This window comes from Seriola aureovittata, chromosome 9, assembly GCF_021018895.1.
Source record: "Seriola aureovittata isolate HTS-2021-v1 ecotype China chromosome 9, ASM2101889v1, whole genome shotgun sequence".
NCBI lineage: Eukaryota > Metazoa > Chordata > Actinopteri > Carangiformes > Carangidae > Seriola > Seriola aureovittata.
The window spans coordinates 2,860,616-2,872,239 of record NC_079372.1 but is presented as its reverse complement, the minus strand read 5'-3'; the positions used below and the strand labels follow the sequence as shown (position 1 = coordinate 2,872,239).

At 40.5% G+C, this 11,624-nt stretch overlaps 1 protein-coding gene across 2 annotated transcripts in view; it reads left to right on the top strand.

The window, feature by feature from the left end:
* The first annotated feature begins 562 nt into the window (after nt 1-562).
* Nucleotides 563-11,624, top strand: part of cntn3a.1 (contactin 3a, tandem duplicate 1) — a 71,732-nt gene continuing 60,670 nt past the window's right edge. For both annotated transcript variants that reach the window (XM_056384075.1, XM_056384073.1), the window contains exons 1-2: nt 563-1,161; nt 8,784-8,927. In XM_056384075.1, the coding sequence (XP_056240050.1) occupies nt 8,873-8,927 (55 nt within the window). In that variant the 5' untranslated portion in view covers nt 563-1,161; nt 8,784-8,872. The remainder of the gene's footprint in view (nt 1,162-8,783; nt 8,928-11,624) is intronic.

Sequence of the window (11,624 nt, the reverse complement as noted above, 5' to 3'; positions counted from 1 at the left end):
CTGTGTGTGGGTGTGGAGGGGGCTTTACGAATATACATACAAAATATATGACCATTCATAAAATATGATGCAGTCATAATTAACAAAACGATCAAAGATTACAAAAGGTAGATACTATAAGATGCTGCACTTTAATGCATCAGTAGTATAGTATATACAATTGTATATATATTTAGTAATAGTAGGCCTATAGTATAGTGAAATACACAAGAGCCACATCATTTTGATAATAGCCTATACTTAAAGTGTTTTTTTCTTTCTTTTGCGTAGGCTAAGTAGAGCTTCCAAACACCTATAATTGCTATAATAAAAGAAACATGTTTAATTTCTGCTGTTGTTACTACCCAGAAACAAACACATGGATAAATAAATAAATAAATAAATAAACAGCATCTTCAGATAAGAAAGATCATTTACAGGCTCGTGAGTCCTCGTGAGGACAGGGCGATGAGGAGAAGGTGGTGCAAACCTGCAGCGTGGAAATAAATAAATAAATAAATAAATAAATAAATAAATAAATAAATAAATAAATTACAACTAGGCTTCATATCCACCTCTGATGTCCCATGTGCCACTGCCGCCGCGCGCGCAGGCAGCCACAGTCCTCCTCCTGTGGACGAGCCGGACGCTGAGACTGAACACCGACGCAACCAGACCGTGAACACTTTTTTTCTGCCCGGCCCCCTCCCAAAAAAACCCCAAAAAACCAAAAAAAAAAAACCATTGTTCTGTGAAATTTTAAAAACCTTCACACCGCACAATTCCGTTAGAAGAAGCCACCGCTGCCGGGTTTGGTTAGTATCAGCGGTGCGGGCAGGAGAGCCACGGTTCCCTCAATGAACGTACCGGAGAACGGAGAGTGTGGGGAGCGGAGGAGCAGGCTGCTAGCAACTAACCCCGACTCTAAAAACACCGAAGGGACTGAAGGTGGAAAGAGTGAACGCTAACGTGTTGGGTAGCTCGTCCTAACAGCAGGGTAAAGACACGAGAGGAGTTTGGCTCCATTTCTACGGGAACGAGTTGGGGAACCGAACTTAACTGTCGCCGTCGTACTCGATGCTGGGAGCTACTGGGCTGAGGCAGGAGTGAGGAGATGCGCGGTGTAACATGGATATCCGAGAAGGGATAAACATCAGCAAACACCGCAGGGGACTTTCTCAGGTAAACAATTACAACTGTTTGCTTTCTCTGTATTCTGTGTAAAATCTTATTTCCATTCCCCCCGAACCGTTATTGCTTGTTTTCGGTCAGTGCAATCATCAGGCTGTCAGTCAACACAAACTTCCACTTATGCCATCGAAGATAATTACAGTGCAAAACCTCATATTTTAGACATTCAATAAAACTATCAGCATGCCGACTGTCATGTTTGGGTTATTGGACTATGATTATGTTTTTTCTCTCTCTCACAGACAATAGTAGGCAGCACACCGTTGTTAAATCATGTTCGGCGTGTAATTGCACATGTCATATTTGTGCTCATGCCTTTATGACCACGCGTCAATTAGAAAAAAAAAACCCAGTTGTCCATTTCTCACTTGAGTTGTACAATTTCTATATTAAACATAATAACATTTTCTATGTCCTCTAATTGCCATGGTCATCACTTAATCCATGTATCTCTTCTGTAACGGGAAACAAATCCACCTAACAATTCTTGCTCATTTAAAACCTCTGGCAGACCTCATTTGACTTCAGTGATCAACAGGGGATTGGACTCAGTCCAGTCACATCATCCCGGACTGTCTTTGATTGCACCGAGCACCAAGCTTGATTGCAGTTCAGATTGTCTGAAGTCCTTTAGCGCATGACTCAGTTGGAAATAGTTATTCTCATGTGTCCATATGTCAGAGAGGGAGCTGCTTTGCACATTATGATTCTGCTATTAAGTAAATTATTTGTGGCTTAGGAATTAGACATGGTTCTTTCTATAGTTAAGTCTTACCTGTGGCAAAATGTGTTTTGCCTCATTTCACCCCCTGTTTGCAGGGAAATCTCACTGTCTTTAGTTTCATGTTGAAAGTGTGCCAGCTGGATGTTCTTTGGGCATAACTGTTTCTACCCAAAGGTAAGGTTTAGTTGCTTCCAGTAAACGCTGCTCCTGAGTGCAGTTACTCCTCTTACCTTTTCTATTCAAGTGTCTGGAATAGTAGAGCTACTACACATCTCCTTGGGGAAGTGTGTTTATGGCAGGACACCTTTCTGATGATGTCACTGGGTCAGGAAGAGGAGGAGGGTGGAACATGAAGTTCATAGCACCCCACTAAGTGGAGCCTGCTCTGCATGAGAACTGGAGAAATGCACATGCACCGAGGAAGGCTGATGCAGACAAAATCATGTGCATTATGATGTGTTCAGGCAGGGATTGTCGTGTTCTAGGATTTTATCACAACTGGTAAGCATTGGTAGAAGGGTGATCCACAGGATTTCAGTTCCTTCATGTCAAAACAAAGGAGTGTAGCGGACCACCAACATTTGAACTGCAGAGTTAAACTGTAGGCTATAATCTTTTATTCAATTTAAGTACAACTGGAACAGTAGCAGTTACGGTTCAAGGGAACCTAGTAAATTCTACAGTATATCTTCTGTGACTCTTTGCAGTAATATACAGTCTGTTAGCTGAACAGCAGCAATACAAAACTGTGGCCATATGCTTACCTATTGCCTTAAAGGGTTTAAAATCAACTGCCCGGATTTGTATGAATCAGAATGCAGATAATTTCCCCTGCATCCAAATACTTAAGTATTTACACACGTTGTTTTTGCATTTTGTCATGCACACCAGGCACCGCTCAGTGGGGGAACTCTAAAGTTCATGTTTCAACCTCCTCCTCCTTTTTGAGTCAGTGGCATCCTCAGAGACGTGTCCATCCATAAACATAATTTTCTGCTGGCAGTGAAATATCAGTAAAAATGATTTTCTCTGCTCACGAAATGTCTGAAATGTATATATGTGATATGCTACTGTGCAAATTATTGTCTAATGCTCAGATTTTACGATGAAATACCATGGAACAATGACTGTCTACAGCTCTGTTTTCAGCTGCACATTATGTACTATTCCTCAGTGTGTATTGAGTATGTAGCGTGTTTACACTGGGAAAAAAACAACGTATGTTATACATAAAAAATGCAACCACGCAGACAAAATAGACAATAGATATAGGAAAGACATATCTACTTGCTGTTCCAAAGTTGTAGTTTGGTTGATAATCACTACACGTCTTCTATGAAAAAAAGAAATACATGTTCACGTGTTTTGTAGTAACCGCCAAAACAATGTAGTGTAACATTACACCTTATTCTTTATGTACTGTTAAATTGGGCCACAGTGTATATCTTTTTACAATACAGTACAGTCTTTCAGGTGTGTGGCAGTCATAGTGCTACCAGTTGGGATAGATGCCTGAAGCCACCGTGCTCACAGTCACTTCAGGTCTTTTGTCTGTAAGAGGATGTTTTATCTGTAACGGTAATAACAGCATGCATTTCTCTGTCATGGACATCAAATTGCCTCCCATGATAACTGCTACCAGTTTTTCACCAAAGACCCAAATCTGTGTATTCAAGGAGCTATTAACTGGCAGGCTCTTAAATCCTAATGGGATCCTTAATTACTACCTTAGAAAGGCAGGTGCACTGGCATTGTCAACCACTTGTGCCTAAATAAAAACAGAATTAGTCCGAGCTCGCATCAGCTCTAAGACAAATAGACAGTATGTTTGCTGCAAGTGCCCAATTAGAGTGATTAAAATCTGGGCCATCCCAGTCACATGTAGGTTTTCACTAATAAACAAGTAAGTAACATCCATTTGTCACTTCACTAGTATCTGTTTGTTATTTTAGTGCGCATACAATGAAGTAATTGCTTGAGGTTTAACCATTCAATCATTAATTAATAATAATAAGAATAAAATAGTAAAGGATGTTCAGAAACTTTTTGATATATACATCTAAAATGATGTGTAAATTATAGTATGTGTGTATCATTATATTAATACTTGGAGCTTGGAGCATGTGTGTGAGCAGGAAGAACCTTTTCAACACACTCAGTTGGTCTTGTCACAGGGGAGAATGGGAGGAGCGTTTTCGTGGAGTGCCCCTGGTGCGGTCTGGAGAAATGAAGAAGCTGGCATGTGTTATGTCATGCCTCCGGCTTGTGTGCTTAGATCAAAACACCATTAGTCTCTTTGTCTTGTGCCACTATTTGAGGTAGAATCTTGGCTGGGGAATATGTTGGCACTTCCGTGACTCCCGTGGTTTGCCATTTGTGAGGAAGGAAAAATAAAAATGGGGTTGGCACATATAAAAGCATCAACTCAGAAGTTTTGAGCTTATTGGTTATAGCTGCATAGGTTCGTAAAAAGCAAGATTGGCAGGGGGAAGTTAAGTTTTTTTTCTGACTTTTTTTTTTATCTCTGTGGAACTTGTGGAACTCTGTGGGAGTCAGTACAAGCAAAAGCACCTTCAAAACACCTTTGAAAGTACTTGAAAGTACTTGAAAGTACACTCAATCTTTTCATGTTAAAATTGTACAGGAGGCTAAAAACATGTTTTATGGATCCAACAGATATGACACCTACTTAACACATAGCAACGGCCGTGTCAGTTCTACGATGAAAGAAAAATATCCGCAAAATCTGTAAACCTTTAAAGAACAAAAGTATAGTCTTGGTCAAGTGTATAACAGGCACCACTGTCAAAAAGCAAACTGAGAAAATCGTAATTGCTGTCTTTAAACTGTGTACAGTGTACAGTATATTTTTAGTCATGGAATATTTAGTGTAAAAGAACCCGTACTGGAACTGCAAGATAATATCATCTGCTAAGGACTTGATATCATTATCACTGCCACTCTTCCACAGAGCTGCTTGGTAAATCTTTGATTCATGTGTGTGGTGAATCAAAGTATGCAGGATTAGGGAGAAATTTCACGTTCCCTACTACTACTAGTCTCAACGCCAGCACCACCAGAAAATGAATTTTAGATGACTGGAGGCACTCAGAGCCGTGAGATGAGCCTCACATGCAGGAAAACACTGATCCAGCTGGTGTCTGCAGATCAAGTGAAGTCACAGCTCAGGTGATTAAAGATGCAGCATTGTATGCCATTTTTCCTGGTCTTGTCTCGTTCCTGCAGAGTGTGGGAGTCTGGTCTCATTCATGATTCAGAGCTCGGGTGGGGGAGGTTGGGGGGGTGGAGGGGTGTGAGTGAGTGTGTGTGTGTGGGCTGCTCGTGCATTTTAGTGTGAATTTTTATCTTCATCTGGACTCTTCAACCAAAGGGACCTGGAGTACCCTTCTATTAATACATTTTTGAGCCCTGAAAAATTGATGGCAGCGGGAAAATCGGATGTAGCGGAGAGGGTCGAATCAGCTGACATCACTGTCATCTTCTGCGGCTGACTGAACTAAAATCTGTGGTTTATCAACTCCAGCTGGTGCTGTCAGAGGAGATGAGGAACAGAGGTGTCACTTTGACAACACTGAAATTTGGAGGAGCACTTTGTCTCCACAAATCTGAAACCTGCTTCAAAGCAGCTGCATTTCCTCAAACGTCAAATAAAATGAAGCGCTCAGTTTCACACCCAAGCTTTCTGCTGTTGCAGTACATAGCGTTGATTCCATGTGATTAGATGACATTCTAGTATTGCTGCACCAGGGAACGGACTAGAGCTGCAATTATTCGTCCATTATTCGATTTTTCGATTGACAGGAAATTAATCAGCAACTATTGTGATTAATTGTTGAAGCCATGGGTGGCATGGCGCTGCAGTGGTTAGCACTGTCACCTCACAGCAAGAAGTTTCAGGGTTTGAACTTTGCAGTTGGCGCCTTTCTGTGTGGAGTGCGCCTGTTCTCCTCTTGCGTCCAAAACCTAAAGCCGTTTGATTTGTAGTTGAGTAAAACAGAGAAAAGTGGCAAAGCCTGAATAAGCGAACGCTCAGCGTCTTGGCTGCTGTGTATATGTGTTGATGGATCTTCAAAGGAAAAAAAAAAGGGGATGTAATATTCATGTCTTTACTTAAGACTAGACATCATCTGAGATGTTGCTTATTATGATAATGTGACATTTGGGCAATTTACACATTATTCCTTCAATCAGGAAATATTTATGGAAATTTTACCTCCAGATCATGAAGTCAGAGATGACAACTCTTTCAGATCTTCTCATCATGACTTGCTTCTAATTAAAATGTTTTGATCTCACAGCATCAATCACCTGTGTTTTGGCACAGAGTATTTTTAAATTTTTTATTAAACTAATGTCAAATCATTTGAATTCGGCAGATACCACTTATTTCCTCTCGATATTTACAAGTTGTACAAGTATGTTTTGTAAGTACTTGAGTTGAAATGTCAGTTTCAGAGTGATGAACATGAGGCTCTTGATGGATTATGCTATATGCAGCTTCCCCATGTCAAGGTCAGCACTAGTTAAATTATTAGTCAGACCGAAAGAAAGTATGTAAATCCGTGTCCATATGTTATCCTCCATTTATGCTATCTGCATTAGTAGAATGAGGGGCTGGAGTCATCACTGTCGTGTTACATTTAAATGCAGTGACATTTATACAAATTGTTGAAATGTTTAGGCCATGACTGTCACTCCAACCTTGGTCATTTTCCATTTTTCAACCACTGCCTTTTCCCGAAGACATGAAAGAGAGCGGAACTTGAAAGGAAAAGTTTGAAAGCCTTTCCTATCATTAACTTTCATCTCATACAGCAAACAAATGAGAGATTCGGTTTGGGATGAAAGTAAGTCAATGGCCTTGTCACTACCTCTTAAGGTCACAAGGGTAATTAATTTGTACTGAAGAGGAAGTCAAATACTGCCATGGACACTCCTAACTCCCCTAGCCATCATCTTAGTGCTGCGCTTCTTTGGATCAAAAGGCTGTCTTTTATCCCCTCCACTAACCCTGCTGTCTGATGTCTCCTGTCTCAGGGCCTGTGAGTAATAGAGATCAAGAGATGGCAGTTAGAGGCCGACAGATACCTGCTTTTATGAATGGGGTGTCGCCGTAGTTCACACATTCTGGTCATGTTGGCTTGTGGTGCTGGAACGACAGGATAAATTAATTTTAGATGACCACAGTCTCAAACACTTACATGGCTGACAAAACAATTACTTGAACATTTTTTTGAAGATGTCAAGCATTTGTCACAAGTACATGAGTGTTAAATTGTTAAAAATAAAACTTGATAATTTGTCTAATTTATTCTACATATACGTGTCAGATGTTGTCCAAACATTTAAATAACATGGCATAGGTGTGAAGTTAGAATATAAAGTTTTGTTGGAGGGCTCCTCTTGAGTCTTTTAAAGACATTGTGTGGAGGTAATTTATTCAGCGCATCTCTCACAATTATTCCCTCAAAGGAGGAGCACTCCAAAAATATCCAGGAGCACAAGAAGGGAATTTGAAGTCTCTCTGTTTTATTATTAAAAGCCAACATTTACTCATGACATTTGCATCCTAATAACTGCAAGATAAGTTGGAACTAAGATGACACTCTAAACCCAATCTCCATAATGAGATTTATAGGGGAAAAGCATTGCCTTTAATGGTTTAGTACACGCAGAAGGAAGAGTAGTGTAGGCGAATGTGTCAGGGACGCAGTTGATATATTCATATAAGCATCAGTATGCTCTGTCATGCCTTCCAGTGGTATAAAGATAAGAGGCATACAGATAAGTGAGAAACTATGAAACTGTAATCATTCAGTTGTCTCTGCTTTTTTGGCACTTCCCTCTTGATAGACTATACTGTATGTTCTTATTAATTTTTCCTCTCGTTTATTTCAGCATGCTGGTGGTGTGTAGTCAGAAGAAACTGTGCCATCAGTCAGTTAAATGTACCAGGGAGAGTCAGTTCGAGCAAAGACAATGGCTAATTTCCTCTCTTCATCCTTCTTCACTCCATAACCAGCCTATAACATGCATCCCATTTGTCTGCTGCTGTACCAGTGAGTGTCACAGCTATCAACATGTTGGGGGTGTATTTAGACGAATAAATACATCACCGTTTATCAGTGACAGGAGGAATACGTCTCATTATGATGTCACGACTTTTTTTTTTTGAGACTTCATTTGAGTCTAAGCAGGGATAAATTACGGTTTAGTCCTTGAGAAAATCAATTGTGTGAGTCTCCCGTGGGGACGGAAAATGGTTTTGCGCTGCGTACAGTCAGCTCTTTATGTCAGAAATACATAATCCCCCCAGCTCAGACGAATTCGAGGAGCCAGGACAGTGCTTTATTACTTGCCAGGGATGTGTCTGACAACCAGCTTGCTTTTTGTTTTGTCTCAGCAGGTTTGAGTACAAGCAAGCAATCCCTTTATGTTTCTCTTGCAGACACAATCCCTATTATGCAATGTTAAGAACACTGAAGCAAACTGCACAGCACAAGTGTGCACAAGTGCTTTGTAAGTGCTTTGGTTGGACAAATCATTTTCTGAGTTTGCACAAGGCAGCGCAGCTTCTTGATTATTCTCACAGATACATTATACCAAGGCTGTCACAGTATCTGCAATTCAAAATAGAGCTGCTACTAAATTTCACCTAGACCTGAAAAGTGTTTGCAGAAATTAAATGTAATTAGCTTAGATTTTTTTTTTTTAGGTTGATGATTTTTTCGGGTCACGATATGATTGATAATTGGTTTTACCATGCTCTTGTGTTTTATATCATAAAAGTCACTGCCCAGCAAACGTGGACAATTACTGTATGTGAACGTCTAATGGATTTCCCCTCCTTTTCCTTTTCATTCGACAGACGAACGGTGAAAGTGCTGGATAAGACAAAGCCAGGATTCTACACACTTGTGATTGGATGTGAGCTTGTGTTGACCTGAGACCATTGAAATGGAGTTGCTATGGAAACTTATACTGCTGCTGTCATTGGTGGACTGTCTGACAGGTAAGCCTCCCAAACATACACTTTTTTAAAAAGTTTTTAGCATTGGGGCTTTGAATTGTTATTTCCAGATTTTATTTTCTTATGGCCTTAACATACAGAACAGATGGCACTTAAAAGTCAAATGGAAAACAAACAGGTTTTATGGCATAGCGCACCCGAAGCTTTCTACCAAATTTATAAATGGTAGGACAGATTCATGTTGTTGTGTTTTCATAGGCAGCTCAAGGCAGCAAATTAACATTCTTTCAGATGCACATAGCAGCTATCTCTGTTTTTTCCAGGCAGTGAATTCTTTCGGAAAAGAAAAAGCCAGGTTTCTATCTCTGAAAGACAGGCCCTATCTAGCTATTGAATGTGCAGTCATTCATTTTAAAGAGCACCTCAATTGTTACTCTAATTGAGATTGCACTAGTAGTAGTACAGAAATCTTGTCATTGATCTTGCCTTTAATGAGAGACCTAATTGTCCTCTCTTTTAAAATGTTCAGGGTCAAATGTTAGTTCTCTTCAGAATGTCAGAGTCCGGGGCTGAGAACAAGATGAATAAGGGCTTTGTTGCATGAGCACGGTATCTTGAGGAATGAGTAATCTTTCATGTTGCCTTGCTCCAAATCAGCAGCCCCTCCTCGCAGCTGGGACCTAAAATAATTAGTGTGCGTGCGTGTGTGTGTGTGTGTGTGTGTGTGTGTGTTTGCTTGTGAATGTCGCTGTGTGTATTTGTTTGTGCATGAGCGTCTCTTTTCAAAGGCACAACAGCATGTCGGCACCTAAATTTGCCTACATGGCAATTAGCACCACTTATCACTAAATCCAATACACATCAGTTGATGTCTAATGAGGCTTTCCTCAGGGAACTGTGAGTCACTGTGGGATTAGGATCTACACCACAAGTCTGGATCACATATTATGTCCTACTTAGGCATTCTGTTAAATATACAGAGGAGTGAATGTCTTTGGCATTGGTGGGAATCCTGCCATAAACCTCTTGATCTCAGATAAACAGCTTCAAGGAAACAGTTCAAGTCCGCAGACTTGACTCCTTGTGCCGCACACTAGATCCCAGCCACAAACTTTACTGTTGCAATGATGAGGTGCAGAAAATGCATTCAGAGTTATCTATTCAAGGCAAATTAGTGCTTAACAAGGAAGCAGAAGGCAAATCGTTTCTGAAAAGCATTGTGTTGCACAGCCCTTGCCTCACTCTTGAGGCTCGCGCTCACAGTTGGTAACACAGAGTAACTGAGCATTAATATTCAGTATGGTCTTACATTACATATGCTCTGCTTGCAAGACAACTATGGCACAATATAACGATAGACCTCCAAAGCCTCTGTGTTCTGAGAAAGACATAATAAGCATTTTAGTATGCAGACACACAATACTGGGTAGAAACAGCCCAGTGTGAGGTTGTTAGATAGGTGCTGCTAGGTAGGTTATTTATGACTTGGAAGTGTTTTTCTTAAAACAGTAGGCATCGGCTGTGTGGGAGAGCAGTGGGGGCCAAGGGGAAGTCATTCCCATAGTGAGTTCATATGGAGTTAACCAGCCTCCCCTCCATCCCTCCCCCCCGGGGGTCTGAATGGCCTGAGGCAGGGGCGTGTGCTGTACCGTATGCGTGTTTGTGTGAATGAGTGAGAAAGAGCATGGGAGCATAAAAAGAGACGTATAGGTAGAGCTGGATGTGGTTTGCCCCACATGGGTACAGCTAACCTTCACCACTGCAAGCCACTTCCAGCCAGGGATCAGCAGTCTTCATCAGACAGAAGGGGTTTCATCATTGGCAGAGTGTGTTCACAAAGATTTTTTTTACCGGGACTCTTCTTATAAAGTCACTGATGATGATTCTGTAAGGTCTGAACAGAGGAGATGGAATTTCTATTGAGTTGACACAATATAATATTCAGAAACACTCAAATATATCAAAGAGATAATGTACAATGTCTGGTTATTAGGGAAAAATAAGCACCAGGGAGGGAAATAAAGACCCAGCTGTGACGCTCGCTGTATGTATTCTCCCCTACTTCATAGCCACTTGCCAAAAACATACATCATTTGATACACAATATTAATTTCCAAACATTTCACCACAAGCTGAAACATAATTGGCAGCAGTGCATTCACAGAAACATCTGTAGTTGGCATTTCAAGGCTACAATTTAGAAGCACTAGATACAGAAATATGAACATATCCAGTAAAACTGCTGTTGAGGCTCTAACCAGTAATCAAATGTTTTGTGCTCAGAGAATAATTCAGAATTAACATCAGAGAAACCCATGGTTAGGTGAGTGGGTATGTACAATTTTAGAGGAGTGATGCATTTTTGGCAAATGGTGTTGATGTTTAATTTGATGAAAAATCAACAAAATCTCCAGGACTTGTTGAAAGTGAAGTGATATGATTAAATGTCTAGTGTTCAGAAATCACTCATCTCAGACTGTTTTTATAGGCCAATCAGAACTAAGCATTCAACAATGAGTCTTCATTTAGCTGCTGAAGTGCTTCGACACAGCAGCCGTGACAGTTATGTTAAATTACAGGAGGCTGTGGTTGTGCTACTACAAACCTGTAAACCATTAAAGGAGAAGTTCAGATTTTTGTCTCTATCTTTTGACATGCTCATATAAAGAAAACAAGCGTAATTAGTCACTGAAATTGTTCCTCCTGTTATCTCAGTGCAATTGATAAAGGGAAAAAAAA